Source organism: Cheilinus undulatus, linkage group 23 (assembly GCF_018320785.1).
Source record: "Cheilinus undulatus linkage group 23, ASM1832078v1, whole genome shotgun sequence".
NCBI lineage: Eukaryota > Metazoa > Chordata > Actinopteri > Labriformes > Labridae > Cheilinus > Cheilinus undulatus.
Genome location: NC_054887.1, coordinates 29,104,410 through 29,127,021, shown reverse-complemented (window position 1 = coordinate 29,127,021; position 22,612 = coordinate 29,104,410). Strand labels below are relative to the sequence as shown.

The 22,612-nt window shown below is 43.8% G+C and overlaps 1 protein-coding gene across 1 annotated transcript; it reads left to right on the top strand.

Annotated features, from left to right (window-relative positions):
* Window positions 1-217: 217 nt before the first annotated feature.
* On the top strand, window positions 218-21,029 carry si:dkeyp-27e10.3 (UPF0606 protein KIAA1549). Its single transcript, XM_041781182.1, has 21 exons — window positions 218-329; window positions 1,505-1,698; window positions 9,874-11,133; window positions 11,213-11,295; window positions 12,180-12,479; window positions 13,821-14,007; window positions 14,127-14,186; window positions 14,287-14,438; window positions 15,965-16,142; window positions 16,238-16,422; window positions 16,500-16,705; window positions 17,642-17,769; window positions 17,868-17,882; window positions 18,011-18,201; window positions 18,279-18,514; window positions 18,988-19,126; window positions 19,342-19,635; window positions 19,716-19,768; window positions 19,860-19,987; window positions 20,105-20,259; window positions 20,390-21,029. The coding sequence occupies exons 1-21, from the start codon at window positions 322-324 to the stop codon at window positions 20,612-20,614; spliced, it is 4,377 nt and encodes a 1,458-aa protein (XP_041637116.1). The 5' UTR covers window positions 218-321; the 3' UTR covers window positions 20,615-21,029.
* The last annotated feature ends 1,583 nt before the right edge of the window (window positions 21,030-22,612 follow it).

The window sequence follows — 22,612 nt, the reverse complement described above, 5'->3', positions numbered from 1 at the left end:
GGAGCGCGCCGCGCGGCACCGTACGGACGGAGAGGCGTGACGCGCCGGAACCGCATCTCCAGGATGGCAGGTAGGTGTGATCCTGGACCGAAGGTTTACCGGGCTGTTAGCACGGCTCGGCTCGGCTCTTCTCCGTGCCTCTAGACCTGCTGCCGCTGCAGCGGTCGGCTCCGTTACCGTGGGCTCTGCGGGGCTCGGTGTCGGTGCGGCGGCTCTGCGGCTCACTGGCAGCGGGGAGGAGGCTCCGCTCATCCCGATCATCATCATGACCATCAGAGCCGTGCTAACGGTGACACGGGAAACCGGAGCGAACAGGATCTGATGCAGCTGTGAGTCGGTAGGAGGCTGAGGGGGAGACGGGGGGGAGAGAGGGGAGGCAGGCCGGGTAGTCAGTCCGGTAATTGGGTCAGTGGGAGAGGGGGCCGAGCCGAGCTGAGCCGAGCCAGGCCAGGAGAGGTATGAGAGGCCTGTACCTGAGCTGAGCCGGGCCGAACAGAACCGAGCAGAGAGAGGGATAGTAAATGAGTAGTAATGAGGATTAATGAGAGAGAGAGAGTCACTGAGTCAGAGAGGAACCTGCTGATCATGTTTAGTGATTGATTATTGATCCTCAGGATCAGGTCCATGTTTGATAACGTGTCATTGAGCCTCAGTGTGTCAGATCAGTCAGGATCTGACTGACAGGTCAGCTGATTTCAGATTCTCCAGGTTCAGAGCTGCAGACTGATCCTGACCTGTGATCATCATAGTCCTGATTAATGTTAATTATCATAATTAATCATATGATGAATATTTATGTGAATATCAACAAATAGATATGAGCATGAAGAGTAGGACATGATTCTAAGGATCCCTTATGGTCATTATATCACAAATCCATGGCTTTGGTTGTATTTGTTTCTCTCTGAGTCATGACTGACACACTGAAGGTGAAACTGGTCAGTAAATGAAAAAGGCTCTAAAAGCAGCAGCTTTTAGATGCTTTAAATCAATGAAATCATCCAAAGATGCGTCTTTTTGTGTACTTTAATTCATTTTCACGATCCCGATTAAACTGCAGCAGAGTTTTGAGGTTGTAACAAAAAAGTTAGAGTTACGTAAAGTAGTCACGACCAGATTGGTATGGTGAATACTTCAGATAACTCAGAAAACATTGGCAACATGTCAGCACAGAAAATATGGCCAATGTTTTTGTGCAGGATCTAGACAGCATGCTGGAGTTAAACTGCAATTACTGATTATTAGAAAGAATTGATTACCCTAATGATTGCATGGAGTTCTGTTTGAGAGACTGCAGCCTCACTATTATTGATGATTTAGACGACGAAGAAAAGTCCTGCAAACTGCACGTTTAGTAATTGTACCCAAGAACTTCTCCAATAGTGAATGTGTATAACTTTGTTTTTTGTAGTAGTTGTATCAAACAGGTAGCCATCACATGATTTTACTAGAATCGTATCGAAGTTCAAACTGCTCTGGTTATAACCTTCGCCTCTGTGTTCAGGTGCTGCCGGGTCGTCCGGGATCAAACCTGCGGCACTCTGAGGATCATGGACCCTGTGATCCCGCCGGGCCCTGGCTCCCGGACCAGGAGCAGGATGGAGGTCAGAACGTCAGCGAGCAGACGCACACTCGCTGTGATCCTGCTGTCTGCTGGCATGTTGGTTTCCATGGTGACATCGAGCTCACCTGCTGCAGGTAAGCTGATGTTTATTCTGAAGGGACAGTCATCCTCAGTTTAAATCAGAGGTGTCCAAACTTGTTTTGGAACTTGACCGGGGGTGAATCCGGAGGTGGCCAGGGCTGATTGGAGCCCCCCTTGGAATCTGATTGGCCACCCCAAATCATCAATGATAATTGGCCTTCTGCTAGGGATGCACGATATTATTGGCATGATGTCGTTATCGGCTGATATTACAGCTCTAAAAATCTGCTGATATCAGCTGTAAATATTAGTTGTATGGACAAATAAGTTAATGTAGGACCAACAGACCTATGTAAGCTCTTTTTTTAACCATTCCTCACAATTTAAAGTGTTTTAGGCACTAGAATATGTTTATTTGTTCCCCCTTAAACTTGAATTGTGCGTGGATATCAAGATATTAGCAAAAATTCATTAACATGCATCCCTACTATTTGCCTTAACAGCCATTTACAGGCAGCTATATTGTTGGTTGTTTTTTTCATAAGAATTATAACCTGCCTTTGACTTAATTTACTATCTTTTTTACAAAAAAGAAATGAAAAAGTTTGGCAACCAGCAACCCAATGAGGCCAATCCTGAAGTGCTAAAAACTGCAGTTCCGTTTGTGTCCACTAGAGGCTGGCTCCAGAAGTACCAGAAGTCACATACACACTCAGTGTTAGCAGGTTTTTTTTGACAGTAGAAATAAACATGTCTTAAAGCCTGGTATAAAAGTAATTTTTGGTTGGGATAGTTCATGTCTTCATGGGCACGCTGTGTGGGCATGATAATTGTTTTATTACTCATCTGTTTTGGTTTGAGAAGGATACAAGGTATGCATTACAAAGAGCCTGGCTGATATGACTGTGTTGTAGAGGTTTGCCAGACGGTTTTAAGGCCCACTTTGGCTCTACCTCTTTGTCTTTTGCTAGGTTAGCTCAGCTCACAGTACTGTGCAGAACTTTCCAGCATGTTTGGGCCAAAAATTGAGGCTAAAATAAAGAGTGTAATGGCATGTAAGATCACCTGGGGGCACCATAGGACAGGAAGGAGGGTTGACAAAACCCTGGTTTTGCTCTGGGTGTCTTTGTATAATACCAGGGGCATGGGAAAATGATCTGTTGAAAAAATAACAAAGTCTACAACTTAAGGGTGGAGAAAGGGGTGGATGCGGTGAGTAAGCATGGACTAGAGTATTGGTTCCCAACCTGGGTCCAGGACCCCCCCCCCCCCCCCAGGGGGGGCACCAAAGATCTTGGGGGGTGTGAGGCTTTGTCTGCTCTGAGGCTGCCAAAATTAGATTTACAAATGTTGACTAAAACCATGATAAAGCAGTTATTAAGTAGTTTCTACAAATGTCTTGTGATAAGAAAAACATGCAAAGATCTTTTTAAGGGTTTTATCAGTGAAACAGTTTAAATCAATGTTGATTTTGACAGTAGTCGGTCACTTTTTCTTCTTTCTTTGGTCCTGGGGGGGGGGGCTCCAATTTTCTGAGGTACATGGAGGAGGGGCTCCAATGAAAATTGGTTGGGAAACACTGCACTAGGGTACTATATGGGTGGGTAGTAGAGCTACAACAAGCCCCTGGTCATGCTGTGGATGTTCCAAGGGCCTGAAAACTGCCGGCAGTCTCCAGGCATATTACCAGGGGTGAACAGGCCCAGAGAAAGGAGATGCCGTAGAGCTTGACCTTGGTTGCTGAGCGACACGTGTGTCAACATATGACTCACTGACTCTTAATAGCTTATGCACAGGACTGACTGTAGTTTGAGGGTTTTTTACTATGGCAACTGCATCAAATTGGCTTCAAATGTCACCCAGACTTCCTCCAAAATGTTCTACAGTCTATGGTCCAGTGTCTCCTTTCCACTTAAGTATGGAGTCAGCTGTAAGTCTATTCATTCCTATGGGATTCTCTGTGTTATCAGATGAATCTAGGTGTTGTCTATGTCTCAGTAATTTCCTGAACACATATTCTAAGCTATTGAACAGGGAAAAACTGACAAAATCATCCTCTCCTCATGACTACAGGTAGTTTCTATCAGGTTTCTTTCAATCTGTAAAAAAGCATACTTCTAAAGCTGGACACAGGGAGGCATTATACATATATCTACTGATATACAAACATCAGTCACATGCAAAAGTGGAGACAGGGCATAAAGGCGAGGATTTTATCCTCTAATAGAGAATGGTACCCAGGTGTATCATGGGTAATGTAGGATGAGAGTTCTGTTCCTAAGGCTTGCCTTGAGTCCCCTAATACCCACCAAAATAAAGCCCCTTAAATGAATCCATATTTCCTAAATAAAACATCTTTATTGAAGGAATATGTGGAGGATGGAAGGGAAAGGAAGCCACGATAAATAAAGGCCTGAAAAAAGTCTGATCAAAATAGTCGGGAGAAAGTGAACTTTTTATTTAAAACTTGACCCAAAAACAGCAAAACCACACAATAACAAAATCCAACTGATCAAGCAGCAGCAAGCCAACAAGTACTTTGGTTTAGGAAGCCAATATCCCTGTGTTTTATTAGTGAAGTGTGAGGTGTTTGCAGAGAGTGACAACAAAGAAGTCTCTCTGAAATGTTGTCAGACACTCAGAGTAACAATCTGAGCCTGTCAGTGACAAAAACAGTTTTTAGTGGGCACTCTTTGACCCGTTTAAGGATTATGTTGCAGACGTTAACAGCCTGCTGCAGGATGAAGTCAGCTACCTGAGACAGTCATAAACGCATGTACCTGTTATTAAGAGTACAGTTTTAGAGTTTAAGAGTCTTCCTGATGTAGTGAGCACTCTGGAGGAAGGATTTTCAATGAGCTGTAGCTGTCTGATGGATTTTTTGCTCATGCCTTTAAGGACACTGTTACAGTCATCCAGCCTACTAAAGGCAAAAGCATGCATAATTGTTCTGTCTTTTTTAATGTCAGAAATCCTTTGATTCTTGCAGTATTCTAAGGTGGTTGTTGGCTGATTTGGTAATTGTTTTGTATGACTGTTAGAAATTCAATCAGAGTCCAAAACAGCACCTAGATATCTGGCCTGGTTGAACACAGCCATCATGGGGGGATAAGAGTGAGAGCTTTCTGGGGCCCAGTGAAACTGGGGGCGCATGGAAGTTAGCAAAATCATGGTCCATTGTAAAGTTAAGATGTGATAACCAGATTTAAATCTTTCTACCTGAATTGTAACACATATCTTGTTTTATTCATTTGTGCCGTAGTAGATAGCCTTCTTAAAAAAGTTAATCCCTTTTCTTAAACACAGAATTAAAACAGGTCAAAAATGGCAAAAATTGGCAGAAAAGGTGGTGAAATAAGATTTAAAAAGTGCTATAACTGAATTAAAATTAGCAAAAAAAAAAAGATCACAGTGGCAAAAATAGGTTGGAAAAGTAGCCAAAATGGTCTAATAAAGTGGTAAAAAGGGTTAATGTGGTAGTATTGGCTTAAAACTTGATTGAAAGGTGATGAAAATAATATAATAAAATGGGGGAAAAAATGGTTTAAACTGGGATTAATGGATTGACTAAGGCAGAAAAATAGGTAAAAAGTGGCAGAAATAGATAACACTGGCAAAAATGGGTAAACCAAATGAAATGAGAAATATGGATACAACGAGCTTAAAATGGACCTAAAAAGTGGTATAGTGGGTTTAAAAGTGGCAAAAAATGTCTTAAAAGTAGAATAAATGGGCAGAAAAGGTGGCAATATGGGATTAAAAAATGTCAGAAATGGGTTTAAAGTGAGAACCACTGTTAGATCAACTTTAAAAGGACCGTTTTAGGTGTCCACATCTGGCTCTTTTAACACTGGCAGTGCTCATGACCTCAGTTTAAGAGTAGGGCTGTGCAATTTATCAAGTTTCAATTTCAATCATTACTTTGGCTTCCCATGATTATAAAAACAAGATAATCAAGATTAAATTATTACAGTGCAGCATGCTGTGTTATACTTATTTTGTCCACAGGTTATTTTCATGTGATAAATGTGTCAGTGTTTATTCTTTTATTTCACCACAAAGTCATTTTTGGTTTCTTAATTGTTATTATAAAGCTTCATTTATTTTTTTCCACTCATTTATTTACTTTATTGCTTGTTTTTCAATGTGTCAAAGGTGTCTAGGTTCAATAAATGCACATAATGTAGATTTTGTAAAGTTAACAAGTAATTGTTTCATATTTGTGATATCAATGCCAGTCAGAATAACCCTGTTATAAAGAGCTTAGGCAATAAGGCAATATTTTTTCTGCTTTTTTTCATAAATCTGTTAAACAACTTGAGCTGTGCTCAAAACTACCAAACATTCAATCATTTTGAGGATTTTCAACCCTTTAAATGCCAGTTTGATTACTTAAAGTCAATGTTGTTTTTAATGGAAAAAAGCTAAAAAATGTGATATCTTCCTGAATGGCTGGGGCATTATTTCTAACTCCAGCTTGGATATGTCAGTGATTAGCCAAACTTTTGACTTTGATGCTTTATTCATTTTTGTGTAGCATCTGATTTAAAATTTACTACCCTTTCAAGTCATTTAGGACAAAAACGTCCACTTCCAAAAATGGCAATAAAAGCAGGATGCATTAATATTTTTTGTGCTTTTTTTGTCAAATCTTTTGATCAACTTTAGTTCTGATCAAAACAATCAAATATTGAATAATTTTCAGGATTTTAACCCTTGAAATGCCGGTTTGAGTACAGGTTGGTCATATTTTTTCTAAAAAACATACAAAGCGGTAATTATTTTCCAGATAACTAATGTTTGGGGGGGGGGGGGGGTTGTTATTCGTCCTGGTTTTATCAAACATTAGCCAAAATATTGACTTTGATGCATTATTAGTTTTTGTGAATCATCCAATTTAAAATCTACTAATAGCTCTAATAGATCACAGTGTTCCCCTGACCTATTAAAGCAATTGACATTTGAACTCAAAAATTTACCAAGAAAGAAACTTCGATACAAAGTTGGACTGTATGCATTAACACAGCCAAAATGGTGAGCAGAGAAAGAGGAAACATTTGCCCAAATGGACAAAAATGTTCCTAGTGATGCCTGAGGGTTAATATTTATATGATATGGGTTAAAAAATAGTCATCACAAAGGTATCATTACTCTCTGCACTTTCCTTGATAACCAAGCAAGTAAAGTCATGATACCATTACTGTGTTATATCATAATTGTAATCACAAATCTTAGTATTGTCCAGTGTATTTGCATTTGCATATTATTACCAAATTGTGCAGCAGTAGTCCTGATGTGTAAATTTTACCCATGCGAAGACAAATCAGATCAGTTTCTTCTCTGCCATTATCGTAAGTAGCACCCCTTCTTGATTTTGATTGTTCAGTGGGAGAGAAGAGACACTGATGAACGCAGCGTTGATCCAAAAGTTGAGCTCTCAGTGTGGCGACAAAAACAGCTGACACAGAGGGCGTTTTTGTCTGCACTGTGAACACCGGACTACATTGGCTTTGTATTGAAGAAGAGCTCTGCCAGACAGAAAACAACAGCTGTGGACACAGGCCCTGAAAAAGATCGAGATCTAAAAGTTCTGTAGGGTCATGAAGGGACGCTGACCTCTGACCTCAGATTTACCTGTAGGAGCAGGCGCTTCCTTATAAGGACATGTGAGGTGTAACAGTGAAACAGAAATACATCTTATGAGTCTTTGTCTTCCTCCGTGTTCTTATCCTCCCACTGACACTGACTCACATCACGCTTATATAGGATCTGCTGATGTCACAGAGGAGGCTGAACTGGATCATGGTCTTCAGATGAAGCAGGAAGGAGAAAACATGTGAAAGTTAATTCCACCTTTAACTTAATAAAATCAAAACTCTCTAAATGAGCTTTACATCCTGATGAGCAGCTTCAGTCTGAGCATGCTCAAAAGAGGATTTCCTGTTTGCGCTCTTAAATCTGTTTTTTTATAAATATGTATTTATAATCTTGGCGCTTCTTATAATCGCTCTCTGTCTCACTCCCTTAGCCTCTCTCTCCATGTGTCTCTCTATGTCTCTCTCTTTCTGCACGTGATGCTGCCGCAAAGCACGTCGTCACCATGGCAACCAGGCACCAGATGAGAAAGGCAGCTAGTGTGTGTGTTTGTGTGTGTGCGAGATGACACAAAGACAGATAGGTTTAAAGAGACTGCAGAGGAAAGGAAGAAAACAGGAAACAGGCTGTTTGGATAATAAGACCAAAAAGATAATGAGGCTAAAACCATATGATTAATGTAGCAATATTCTAATAATATGCAGAAATATTAAAAACATTAAGCATCATATAATCACAGATTGCTTCTCCTTCTCCCTCCTAGTGTATTAATCCACCCAGTGCAGCGATTCTGATTTAGCTTTAGGACCCACCACCACCTCCTTAATGACAACTCATGACCCAAAATCTAGATTTTTCAAACAGGAGAAAATATTTTTTATGAAAAATTGCACAGTTTGGACCTCAGATGGAACACAAGATTTAAGAGAACAAAAAGATGGAGACATTTCCTTCAACAGAAAGGCACTTCAGACTTTTTTGCTTCACTTTAGACTTGCCGACCAGGGTGATCTTGGTCAGACAAAGCTTTTCAACCAAACACTCGACCAATCGAATAGAAGCTGTCAGCCCTACAAGGAACAGCATTGAGATGTTTTCTTTTCAAAAAAGACAAAAGTCGTGTACTGACATGTCTAAAGTCGCCATGGTTCACAGTATGCAGCTCCCTATGGAGTCTACTCCTCAGCAAGGGCTACGATGTCACATGTTTTGTTGCTCTGATTGGCCCGTAAAGATGTGACACGCAGAACATTCATCCAATCACCCTCTGAGTTTTTTTTCAAAGGCTCTGCCCTTTTCCAAACACCGTCTATGGGAGGTTTTCTAGATGGATGTGTAAAATAAATCCATCTGGCATGTCAGGTTAGCTGTCTAGTGTATCCAACTTCAATAATGTATCCATTTACCTGGTGTTTTCCATCTGCCTAGTGTTTTCTCCTATCCAGTGTAACCAACTTCTTATTGTATTCATCTGCTTAGGGTAACCATTGACCTGGCATATCAGTCTGCCTCTTGCATCCTCAGTGTATCCAACTGCCTTGTGTATTTACCTACCTAGTGTATTCTTCTGCAGAGTTCATTCATCTTCCCAGTGTATCCAGCTGCCTAGTGCATTCTCCTCACCAATGTTTCTATCTGCCTAGTGTATCTTTTTGTCCATTTTTCCCATCTGCTTTTTGTTTTTAACCATCTAGTGTATGCTTTTGACTAGTGTGTCCACTGACCTAGTGTGTCCATCTGCTTAGTGTATCCCACTGTCTAGTGTAGCCAACTGCTTAGTCTAGCCATCTGCCTTTAATATCTATGCACCTTGTGTATCCATTCACCCAGACTATCCATCTGCCTGTTGTTTTTAAGCATCCAGGGTACCATTTTGACAAGTGTAACCATCTGTCTAGTGCATCCAACTTCATAGTGTAGCCATTTATCTGGTATCCATCTGCCTAGAGCATTCTCCTACCCAGTGTATCTAATGGCTTAGTGTATCCATCTGCCTAGGGTAACCATTGACCTGGCATATCCGTCTGCCTTGTGCAACGCCAGTGTATCCAACTGCCTTGTGTATTTACCTACCTAGTGTATCCTTCTGCAGAGTGTATTCATCTTCCCAGTGTATCCAGCTTATTAGTGTATCCATCTGCCTAGTGCATTCTCTTACCCAGTGTTTCTATCTGCACAGTGTATCCATTGACCTAGTGTGTCCAGCTGTCTAGTGTATCCAACTGCCTTGTGCATTCTCCTACCCAGTGTTTCTAACTGCCTAGTGTGTCCATCCGACCAGTGTATCAATTTTCCTATTTTATCCAGAAAGTAAATCCATCTGCCCAGTGAATCCATTTACTTAAAGTATACATCAAGTGTATACATCAAGTTTATGCATCAGTCATCCTAGTGTATCCATCTGTGTATTATATCCATCTTCCCAGTGCATCCACCCACCAGGTCAGTAGTTGATCTGACCCAAATGTATGTGCAAAAATACTACGTCCTCTTTCTAAAGGGCTGACTTCATGGCTGATGGTTTTACTTGTGCATCTGCATGTTGGTTCTTGAAACATTGGTCTGGACTTTTGATGGGACTGAACTCTCGCGTTTGGTCTGGTCAGCTCATAATCCCTCTCTTTGTCTTCCAGGTGTGTTGGACTTTAACCGGACTACAGAGTCACAGCCACGTCCCTCGTCACCATCACTATCCTCCCCCTCTTCTTCTTTTTTCTCCCCCTCTCCCCCACGACCCCTGGCCCCTAGTCCACCCTCAGACTCTGATTACCATGGTACCAGCCATGGGGCAGGCTCAGCAGAGGACTCGGACTCTGGCGCTCAGGGGATCCACCTCCTGCTGAGGCCCCCAGACCTGCTGTCCCCCAGCCTCCCCCCACCCCTTCCGCCACACTCCCAGCCAACCCTTACTCCCCCTCCACCTTGGGAGCAGGGCCCCTCCTTGGAGGAAGCCTGGGGCTCTGGAGACTACCTGGAGACTCTGTCGTTCATGGTGCCTGATGGGGAAGAGCTGGCCCTGGCCACGCCGTTGCCCAGCCACCCCTATGATGAGGATGACGGGGGAGACTGGGTCTCCTATGACAACACCTTCCCCGCCCGTCCCACCCTCCCCCTCTCTTCCCCCTTTCCCCTCTCACCTTCCTCCTCCACCCCCAGTATCCACTTGCACACTCGCCCCACCCATCCTGATGTCTTCCCCACCTGGGATGAGGACTACGACCTGGAGGACATGATGCCTCTGGAGCCGACAGAACTGCTGCTGCCCGACATGAACAGTCTGGAGTACTACACTAACCTGCTCGCCCGGGAGCGGGAAAGAGAGAGGGAGAGGGAGAGAGAGAGGGAGAGAGACCGGATCAACAGGACTGACACTAAACCTCCCATCACTCCAACAACAACCAAACCCCCCAGTACTCTTCCATCTCCTTCCCCAAGCTCCGGAGCTCCTCATGAACGAGAGCCCAAGCGACCTCCAATAGGTCCTACCCCGCCTCTCACCCTGTCACCTACAGTCACAAGTGAGGAGAAGCCACGCCCACCATCAACCACCTTAAAAACCCCTACTCCTGTTCCAAAACCCAAAGACCCCGGCAGACATCCCCTTCGTCCCCCTTCAAACACAACCAGCAGGGTGCCTCCCCCTCCCCCACTTGGGCCTCCCACTCGCCCTGACAGACCAGAGAGACCCCCTGTGGTTGTAGAAAAGCCAGAGGTGACTCCACCTACCCGGACCACTACCACCACCACTAAGGCGACCACAACCACCACACAGATCACCGCCATCAGCCTGACCAGAGCACCTCCAGTCACAACACCTAAAGTAGCCCAGACTCCTCCAACAAGACAGTACCTGTGTAATATCACCAAGCCGGAGATGTACCTGGTCAGAGTAGGTAAGACTACCGAGAGTCATGTGACAGGAAGACCAGGTGTCTGACAGTCAGCTGATCTGTGTTTGTTTCTGTTCTACAGTCAGTTCCAGAGGTTCACCTGCAGGTTTCAGTCAGGTCAGAGACCTCCTGAAGAGAGAGTTCAACCGCTCAGTGGAGCTACAGGTAAACACACTTTTACCTGAGTCCACTATTACCTAACTACAACACTAATTCCAAAAAAGTTGGGGCCCTGTGTGAGATGTAGATATTTTATTCACAATAGAGCATAAACAGCATATCAGATGATGAAACTTAGTTATTTCATAAAATGTGAACAATTTTGAATTTGATGGCAGCTACATCTCAAAAACGTTGGGACAGGGCCATGATTACTATTGTGTAGCATCCCGTTTCCTTCTTACAACAGTCCAAGAAGTAAGAAGACCAGTTGCTGAAGTTCTGGGAGAGGAATGTTGTCCCATTCTTGTCTAATGTATGATCTGCTCATCAGTCCTGGGTCTTCTTTGCCAGATTCTTTGTTTTATGATGCTCCAAATGTTTATGTCTATCATAAGATTTGGACTGTAGGAAGGCCAGTCAGCAGCTCCTCTACTGTGAAGCCATGCTGTTGTGATGGATGCAGTATGTGGTTTAGCATCGGCTTAATAAAATATGCAAGGCCCTTCTAAGAGACATCTGGATGGAAGCATATGTTGCTCTCAAACCTCTACTTTCTACTTTACAGCATTGAAAGTCCCTTTCCGGATGCGTTAACTGCCCATGCCAAAAGCAATAATGCAACCTCATACAATCAGAGATGCAAGCTGAGTGGTCCTTCGTCTTTTTAGTCTGAAGGATACAGCATTCATGGTTTCCAAAAAGAAATTCAAATTTTGATTCATCTGGCCACAGAACAGTTTTTCAATCTGCCTTAGTCTATTTTGAATGAGCATATCTTAAAGCATGTTTAAATTATCTATAATAATACGGATAACTGATGCAGCTGCCCCCCCTTGATGGTGTCATCAGACTTACTGCTTTTTGTCACCTGTCTGCTTCCTTACCAGTTTCTGAGAACTCCATCTAGTTTTGCCTTTCGAGTCGTATCGGGGCCGCTGATCTTCACCGCCATATCCGTCATCAACGCCCTCCGCTCAGTGCCACGCAGCGCCGGTCCAGTTCCCACCGTGTCCCCGCTCTACGTCGTCCCTGACCTCAGGTACCAAGTCCACTCTGTGCTACAGTTTGTCCCTGCCCACGTCGACATCAGAGTCTGCAACTTCAGCGAGCGGGTGGAGAGGGGGCTGATGATGGCGTACGCAGAGTCACGGAGACGGACGCATGAGACAGGAAACGTGAGCGTTCAGGTGAGTCTGATTCCTGTTTGTATTTCAGATGATCTCATCTCTCAGGTGAGTTTAAATACTCACCTTGAAAACAACTAAGGACAGATTTACATGATGATTTCAGCCAAGAGGAGCAACCTTTTTTGTTGCATTTTGGCTGTGTTCACACTTCAGCAGCATGGGAGTCTGAAAATGGAACGTTTTGTTAACGAGATTCAGAGAGCAAACTTTAAAAGGCGCCATCTGCCATCGTGTTTACTGCCAAAATGTAGATCCTCTAAAAACACACCCAGTCAACATTGTCTTGCTTTGTATTGTAGGGTCACTGGGAGAGGAAACACTACCTCATAGTCAGCCCACACATTCAATTGTTAGCTATTTTTTATGTTTATACAGTGCTGTGAAGAAGTATCTACCCCCTACTGATTTCTTTTACTGCATATTTGTCACACTAAATTTTTCAGATCTTTAAAAAAGTTTTATATTAGACAAAGTTAACCCGAGTGAATACAAAATGCAGTTTTAAAATGATTATCTTATTTATTAAGGGGATAAAAGCCATCCTGCTCTCTTCTTTGTGTAGGGATTTTGGTCCAGTCTTCCTTGCAGAATTGTTTTCATTCAGCCACATTGGAGGGTTTTCCAGCATGAACGTCCTCTTTGCCACAGCATCTCAATCAGATTTAAGTCCAGACTTTGACTTGGCCACTTTAAAACCTTCATTTTGATATTTTTAAGCCATTTAGAGGTGGACTTGCTGGTGTGTTTCCGGCTGTTGTCCTGCTGCATAATCAAAGTGCTCTTGGGCTTGAGGTCATGAACTGATGGCAGGATATTCCCCTTCAGGATTTTCTGGTAGACAGCAGAATTCATGGTTCCATCAATCACAGCAAGTGGTCCAGGTCCTGAAGCAGCAAAGCAGCCCCAGACCATCACACTACCACCACCATGTTAGACTATTGCTATGATGTTCTTTTGATAAAATGCTGTGTTATTTTTACTCCAGATTTTTGTTTAATATAAAAATTTGTTTGATGATCTTACTTTGTCACAGCACTGTAGCTTACCTCTGTAGAAAATAGAGTATGTGAACATGTGCATGTTTCATTACATCACACCACCACCTGCTGGCCTGGCATCTATACTACAGCATCTTTATTCTTATCTATGTGCACAGCAATAGTGATCAATATGCTGTCTGAATGCTGAACTTCTTTAAAATGGGTATTAAAAATAAGTCTGATTTTCAGTGGATGGTTTTCTTGTAAACTTGGCCTAATTTAAATGTAATATACTGTAGGTAAATATCTGTGAAATGAAGAATTACTCATCATGAACACGTCTATGTGTTTTGCTCTTCAGCTGTTAAACGTCACCATGACCGTTTCACGGCCTGCACCCGAGAAGAAGGTTCCTGTTGACATCACCTTTGCCGTCCGTGATGGGCGGGACTTCCTGCCAGGGTCAGAAGTCAGCGAACACCTGAGGAAGCTGAATCTGGTGGAGTTCAGCTTTTACGTCGGATTTCCAGCTCTTCAAATTGCAGAACGTACGAATTTATAAAAAATCATTTTGTCACAAAAGTTTTTAAAATGTTTTCAAATATGTAATAAAAGGAAATCAAATACAAAGGTAATATTTGTAATTAATGTGTTTTTGTGTCTCTAGCCTTTCACTACCCTGAGCTTAACACGTCTCACCACCTGCGCTCCACCTGGGTCCGTACAGGTGAGAACACCTGCGCTCTCTTGTTATTGTGAAACCTGATAGTCTATGAACCTTTATCCACAATCACTAGAGATTGCTCTGTGTGTCTTTGTGTGTGCAGTGCTGTTGGGGGTTCAGGAGCAGCTGGTGGCTGAGAGGAGCTTCAAAGCTCGTCTGGAGAGACGTCTGGCTCTGCTGCTGGAGGAGGGACTACAGGGAGGCAGCAGGAGGCGCTGGAGGAGAGCTACAGCTGTGGGCAACAACAGTCTGCAGGTATGCATACATCAAACAGGGATCAATTCAAGGTAGCTGTCACAGGCATTACAGCCTTAGCATACACAAGGTGGAAAAGCAAGTTCAGAGAAACTCAGAGAAGCAGACAGATAGCTGGCAAGGGGGTGGGGTAGCTGTGATTTAGGATTTTTTTGTAGGAGCTGAAAAAAAACATTTCTATCAAGCACCTTTTTTGAAGACAGTTTTTAAAGCAAAACGCAGAACTTTATTGTTGCATATATAATAGCCAGGCCAGCCTGATTTGTCCCTTGCCAGTTGTGATTTATTTAAACCAATTTTGGTGACATTTTAACCAATTTTCCCCACATATTTTGCCCTTTTTGCCTTTCTTTGCCCATTTTTTCCACTCTGATCCCATGTTATCCACTTTACAATGACTTTAACCATTTCCCCATCCATTTTGCTCTTTTTTGCCTTTCTTGACCAAGTTTTGCCCATTTTAGCCTATTTTTGCAACTTTTTAACATTTTTTTCACAATTCCAAACCCAGTTTTGCCCCCTTTTGCTATTAATGATCCATTTTTGCCCTTTTTTAACCAATTTTGGCCATTTTTAACCACTATTAACCATTGTCCCAGCTATTAATTACCCATTTTTGCCTTTCCTGGCCCATTTTTGACTCTTTTATCCCAATCTACCAACTTTTTAACCACTTTTCACCATTTTACCAACAATTATTTTGCCCCTATATTTTGTTTCTTGACCCTGATTTGCCTCTTTTAACCCATTTTTTCCACATTTTAACCACTTTCATGTTTTCCCACTTGTTATGTGCCCCTTTTTGTCGCTCTCTACCCATTTTTACCTCTCATATCCCATTTTTTGACACTTTTTGAACAGTTTTCACAATTTTCCCACACATTTAGCACTTTTTTGCCTTTCTTTACCTATTTTTTCCACTTTAATACCATGTGAGCTACTTTTTAACCACTTTTACCATTTTCCATCCCTTTTTGCCTTTCTTGACCCATCATGGCTTAGCTATGAGATCTGACTTTACTTTCCAAATATTTTAGTCAATTTGCCCATCCACATCATTAAAATTAGTATTAGCAAAAAAAAAGCTGATTTTGGTTTGTGTAAAGGGGTCTACATTTTTAATTTTTTGTTTATTTCCTAAGCATGGTTATTATTCAGAATAAATATAAAATATGTGTATCACAGCTTAACTTTACAATGGACTGTGATTTTCCTGACCTCCATTGGCCCCCATTTGGTTGGTTTAGAAAGCTCTCCCTTTTATCCCCCCTCATTATTATTATAGTAGCAGCAGCCTATTAGTGGTTTTCACTGTTCTTACATACAACCCCAGAACACAGTGTCCCAACTTTTTTGGGAATTTGGGTTGAACATTATTCAGGTGCAAACAGATTTAGTGAGGTTGTATAATCAAAGGGGAGTTTTAACACTCATTCTCTGTAACATTGAGCTTCTTGTCAGTGTTTCTATCCCTGTCTGCTTCTCTCTGCGCTCTAATCCTCTTAACTGGACCTGTTGTGTCCCAGGTGGTCCGGGTGTCTAGATTATCTGGTCCAGAGCGCCCCCTGGAGGTGTTTTACTTCGTGGAGGGTCCGGGTGGGGAGCGTGTACCTGCAGAGGTGACAGCAGCCACCCTAAACAGAGTGGACCTTCAGAGAGCCGCCATTGTGCTTGGACATCGAGTCCAGAGACCACTGGCCCAACGTGAGTACAGAATAGATCACACATCCCCCTCCCGTTTACTGTCCTCAGGTTTCCTGCTCACTACTATCAGTTGTTTCTCCTGTCTGTCTCACCAGCGGTGGAGACCCTGTCCGTCCCACCTGCTGAGACTCAAAGCAGCAGTATCTGGCTGATTGTCGGCGTGGTCGTTCCCGTGCTGCTGGCAGTCTTCATCATCATCATCTTGTACTGGAAGCTGTGCGGCTCAGAGAAGCTGGAGTTCCAGCCAGATGCCATAAACACGATACAGCAGAGACAGAAGGTGAGAAGCAGTGAAGAGAGCATGGGAGATGTTGTCTTTTACAGACTCTCTAACAGCTGATCTGTGTCATCTCTCAGCTTCAGGCACCCAGTGTCAAAGGTTTCGACTTCGCCAAGCTCCACCTTGGTCAGCACAGCAAAGACGACATCATGGTGATCCAGGAGCCGGGCCCCCTGCCAGCCCCGGTCAAAGAGGCGACGCCCTCTGATGGTGGAGACCTCAACACCCCCAAATCTAAAGGTTCCTCCACAAAGGCTGCAAGGTCTGGTCGCCGCCGGGGAAGGTAATTATTATATTCCTATACATTCATTTATTGTTATTGCTTTCTGCTGTTTACCAAAAAATATCAAATATAATTATTTGATTCCTATAGATTCATTTATTGTTATTGCTTTCTGATGTTTACCAAAAAATATCCATGTATTGCCCTCCACTTTACCAGAGTTGGACTTTAGTGGCAGCAGTCTTAATAAGTTGGCCCAGACATCCCTCTCCTCAGGGATGTTTTCTAACTCCTTCTGGGGGATCTTGAGGAATTCCCAGGCCAGAGAGGATATATCATCCCACCAGGGAGTTCTAAGTCTCCTCCCAGTCGGAAGCACCAGGAAGACCTCCAAAGGGAGGCAGCTTGGAGGCATCTTAATTAGATACCAAACTACCTTGTAACTGTGATCTCATTCTTTCAGCAACTTCCCAAGGCTTATGACCATAGGTGAGGCTTGGAACATACAGAATTGTGCAAAATTTTTAGGCATTTTTTAACCAGAATTTGAGGCTGAATTAAGGCGTAGATGCCTGAGGGCACCATTGAACAGGGAGGAGGATTGACACAACCCGGATCGTGCTCTGGATGTCCTTGCAAATTACCAGGGGCATGGTAAAATAATCTTTTGGAAAAAAAAAAAAACAAAGTCCACACCTTTAGGGTGCATTGAAGTGTGGATGTGGGGAGTAAACCTGGCCTAAGGTGCAGTCCAGGCAGGTAGTAGGGTTGCCATGAGCCTCTGGTCGTCAGCAGTTCTCTCAACTTCTAAACGGGATCAGAGTATTTTCATTTACATGGATCTCTGAGGATCTGAAATTAAGTGTTCTAAAGTTTATATCCTTAAAATGAACTTTTTTTGTGTACTCTCTAAAGGACAGCTGCTTTGGTAAATTATGTAAAGGGCATGTTTATTATCCCAAATCAACATGTATGGCTAATGTGTTATTTGTCCAGGCTCAGCCCATCTGATGGCGATTCGTTGGGAAGCGATCAATCAAGCGGCAGGGAATCAGCAGAGGAAAGCACCAGACCTGTGGCAACGCCTAGTGAGGGGAAACAGCACAGAAAGACGCCAAAAAATGGTGAGTCTGTGACATCATCACTTAAAATGATTAAAGTGAAGGTGAAAAACCAAAGTCTAATCTTGTCTTCTTTTCTTTTTGATGACTTTGGACTGAAGGGAGGAGCAAGATGGGTAAGTCACACCTTTATATAATCACCTGTACAGACAAACTCATCACCTGTGTATGATAAATGTTAGAATAATTCATTTTATTCAGTGTGTTGTTTTCCTACGTTCTACTTTCTCTCCTTTTTCCCCAGGTGGTGGTCCAGATGAGCTCCTCTCCTCGTCCTCCATCTTTGACCACGTGGACAGGCTATCCCGCGGCTCATCTGACGGCACGCGCCGCCAGGCCAACAAGGTACAGCTGATCGCCATGCAGCCCCGACCAAGCCCACCACACACTGCATCACAGCCCAGCCCCACCCTCACCGAGAAGGTCAACACAGAGGTGAGATCATCACTGAAATAAACACACCTCACCACTAATCTCACACCTGTCTGACATCATCGTACTCTCACACGCAGGTGGCACTGAGACACAAGTCAGAGATCGAGCATCACAGGAACAAACTGCGGCAGCGAGCGAAGAGGCGGGGCCAGTGTGAGTTTCCCTCCATGGATGACATCATGGATGCATTTGGAGATGGACCAGTACAGAGCGAGGTGGCACAGCGTCTCTATAGCTCTGCCCATGACCACATGGACTGCATCCTACAGGCTGACGCCCCATCTCCCCCCACCCCTACTGACTCTAGGAAGAGGTCAGCATTCATCTGAGATCCCCTGGTCCAATCCGAGGATCTCTTTCTAAACATCAGATGTCCTTTACTCATGATGTTTGAGTTTATTCTTTTATTAGAGTGGGAGGACTGACCTCGAAACGAGGACCCTCGCGCATTATCATTTTAGCATCTTGCTTTGTCATACCACGATCTTCTGTTGACGAGTAGTACTACTTCATATACAAAGTACAATTTTCTCATTATTTCACATGTAATGACAGTCCTGGGAGGGTCTACATGGTCTCTGCTGTGCTACTGCACACTGCTAGGGTTCCTAACACCCAGCGATTGCAATACACCTGCAGTTCCCGCACACCTCAACATGCATCAGGGTGCAAGAGCCTTTCATTGCTGCTATTTTAATCAAAAATTGAATGATTTTGATTTTGTGGACATATATTCCTTTGACAGCAGAGTCATCAAATATGTTCTTCATGTATTTGTCCCTCCAGAGGGGGAAGGCGCTCTCCTCGGGGTCGGAGGGCTCAGCCTGGACCTGGAAGTCTTCCTGATACAGACAGAGACCGGCTGCTCATGGATCAGAGCGCCACTTACAGGAAATACCCAGGACTGAACAATGTGGCCTACATGGTGAGACGTTTGCTCTGTCAGATTAGATAACTTGCTGTATATTTCAGATAATAAGGTTAAAAGCTGTCCGTCTTCTGTAGATCTGAGGTAGTATGTCTTCCTGTAACAGCTGTAAAGGGGTGTTAATGTGGAGGTTGTTTGATTTAAACACTGCTGTTGTTTATGTAACACCTGTATTATTAACTGTGAAACCTCTCCTTTCTTCTGTTTAACAGTCGGACCCAGACCTTCCCCCAGATCACGGCAGCCCTTCCCCAACAGACGAGGTGTTTGACTCCGCTCCAGCTCCACCCCCCTACATGCCACCCCAGCCCTCCATCGAAGAGGCTCGGCAGCAGATGCACTCCCTCCTGGATGACGCCTTCGCCCTGGTGTCGCCGTCCTCGCAGGGCAGCGCCGGGGTGAGCGGGGTAAGCCCTGCCCTGCCCTGCCCCTCCCCCCAGTCCCGCCCTCCAGGCAGGCAGTGGGGCTCTTACCCAGCAGCCCCCTCCCACAGCCCCTTTTCTGCAGTGAGTGTGTCGTCCTGCCGCTGAGGCTATTTCTTTCCTGTCAGTCACTTATATTCAGCTTTTTCTTTTTCTCTCTGCAGAGGTATGCAGAGCTCGGGATGTCTCCAACGTCAGTCCAGGGTCTGCTGCACAGGTAAGAGTCAGAGGACACCTGTTCTCATGGTTCTCACCCACACTCAATTATGCCTGACTGACCAAACCTCACTCTCTGTGTGTTTGTGTAGGCAGGGCCTAAGTTCAGGAGGGTACGTTTCTACCGGAGACCAGCTGCAGGAGTCTGTTTACTCCAGCAGGGGGCAGTACGAGGACCCTCCTTCATCATCCAGACCGCGCCCTGTAGGGGGCAGCACAGGTACTGTCACAGACAAGAGACTTTTATAGTTGTGGTTTTATCGTGGCGGTTTACATTCCCCATGGGAGCAAAGACTCACATATGTTAACTAAATCACTTGACCTATGTGACCTCCAGGTGCACAGCTCCACCATCTGACCCAGGTGGGTCTGTCAAGTCAGATTGGGGCATACCCTGGAGTGGGACGCAGCATGTCGGGTCCCACTGGTTCAAGCTGGAACCAGCAGCACTCGGACCAGGACCTATCCAGACCAGGAGCCAGCAGAGAGAGTGTGAGAACTGTTTTATGTCTTAACAATAGGTCAGGGTTTAGACAACAGTATTTTGAAGAACTTGTTTTAACTTTCTCTATACATTTTCTTGGTCTTGCATTCTTTAACTTCTCTCTCGTCCTCCCTTCAGGTGTTGTCATTCCCCGAGTTCTCCTCGTCCTCCGTTTTTCAAATGCCCAGCTCCTCGTTACGGGACCCTTCGGCTCCACCCCTCCTCCTGACCTCACCTACCCCAGAGTACCCACCTGAGGACGCCTCCCCCTCAGCCCACACCTCAGCCTCCCTGATAAAGGCGATCAGGGAAGAGCTCCGACGACTGGCCCAGAAACAGGCTGCAGTGACCAGCTACCCTTAGACTGGTCTGGATTCTTGTGGATCAGGACTCAACAGGTTCCATCAGTTTGTGTTTTGGACCACTCTGAGCCTGTAAGGACCGGATCAAATCCATGAAACTGATCCACATGCTGAACCATGGAGCTAATCTACGTCTGTGCCGTTAAACTCTAAGTAACTCTGGACCACGATCCACGTCTGAAAGAGGATAGTGTCTTTGGACTGAAAGACCTCCGGTTCTGTACAGGGTCCCGTCTGTCTGTCTGTCTGTCCATCATCCTTCAGCTCTGTGTTCATTGGTCAGTTCTGACTCTTCATGTGTCCATTCAGGTGCTTCCTAAACAGGGTCATTCACTGATAATCCATCCACAACTTCAGGAGCAACATTTGTATTCTGAAAGTTCAAAGGGTCCTTTCTGTTCAGTGAATCTTCATCATTGTGGTCTGATGTGGATCATCTGATCGCCTGAGCCTTTGGATCCTTCTCTTAGTCTGTCCTGAATGAGGATGCAGATTAAAGCATCTGAAATGAGTTACTTCTCTGGGTGGCAGGGCTCAGCCTTAGAAGTAGGGTGTGGAGCTTTGATATTTTGAGGGAAGTCGTAGTAGAAGCGCTGCTCCTTCACATCAGAAGATGACAGCTGAGGTGGTTTGGGCATCTGATTAGGTCACTTCTCACTGGAGGTGTTCAGGGCAGGAGGAGACCCAGAACTAGTAGGACAGAGTGTATATCCCTTCTGGTCTAGGAACACCTTGGAATCCTCCAGGAGGTACTGGAAAGTGCAAGAGGGATGCCTGGGTCACCATGCAACTACAACCCCAGCCCTGGATAAGCAGAAGAAGTGAATGGATGGATTTAGGTGAATCATCTGGCCTTACTCTGCAGGGTGGAGACCCCTGCTGGAGTTCTGGAGTGCCTGGTGTCTGCAGACCCTATGCAGAGATCAATGAATGCTCGAGATCTTCTAGAACTTCAGAGATTATTAGTTTTAGGAAACCTGACCGGGTTGTCTTCCCAAACCTTCTAGAGCCAGGGTCACCAACCTATAGATCATGTCCTAACGGCAGATCTTTATGACATTAAGTGTTGATCTTTAACAACAGATGTGATTCAGGTTGACTGAGATTTTCCTCCATCCTTTCAGTTTTCAGAATGAGCAACATAGCCTAGTTAAAAAAACTTTTAGCCTGATATTTCATTTCTTTTGAAAGTTGTATCTTTTCATGAGTTTTTTTGTTTGTTTGTTTTAGGCTACCATATACAGTTAAATGATATCGAGATTAGTTTTACTTCCAAATTGGTTTAGGGCAATACATTACTTGCAGAAATCCCTGCAGAAAATCTGTAAATGTAAAATTGTAATAACAAAGGGCCACATTCACCAGTATCTTCTGAATATTTTTCTTAGATTTGTTCTTAAGAAAGTTTCTAAGAGAAACCTTTTCATAATGCATTCTTGTACTGCTGAATTGTTCACACCTGTGTTCTTAAATTGATTGCCAGCTCATAAGCTGGAAGCAGCACATGTTTCTCTTAATTGGCAAAGGGAAACACCACTTTTATGCCAATATAAGGGCATGAGAATACAGGGCAGTGTGCAAACACAGAAGGCACAATGGAGTGAGAGGGGAAGCAAGATGTCAGCAACATCCGATTTAAAATAAAACCATTAAAACAACTGCAATACTCTGAAATACTTTAATAGTTATTAAGTAGATCCAGCCCTACTCCAAATGATGCTAAAAGGGGAAGATTTAACCCTCTGAGACTGACGTTACACATTACAACAAGACATGGCACAGGTTATTTAAAGTTGAATAATTTTCGAACCAAAAATCTTAGGCAAATATTTTTTTCATCCTCTGGAAACCTGTTGTGCCATTCTAATGATGCTATCCATGCCTTTGTAGTCTTTACAGAGGCTTTTCTTGTAAGGCTAGCACTTAGATAATTTTCCAGGGTGTTTAAAGATTAAATCCGGCCCAATTACTCTGATATTGAACATCTTTTAAGCCACTT

What these genes read in the sequence shown, in the direction of transcription:
- si:dkeyp-27e10.3 (XM_041781182.1), top strand. An exon ending in CCGAGAAGGTCAACACAGAG is followed by an intron (nt 18,202 to 18,278) that starts GTGAGATCATCA and finishes TCTCACACGCAG; the next exon opens with GTGGCACTGAGACACAAGTC. An exon ending in CAGGAGCCAGCAGAGAGAGT is followed by an intron (nt 20,260 to 20,389) that starts GTGAGAACTGTT and finishes TCCTCCCTTCAG; the next exon opens with GTGTTGTCATTCCCCGAGTT.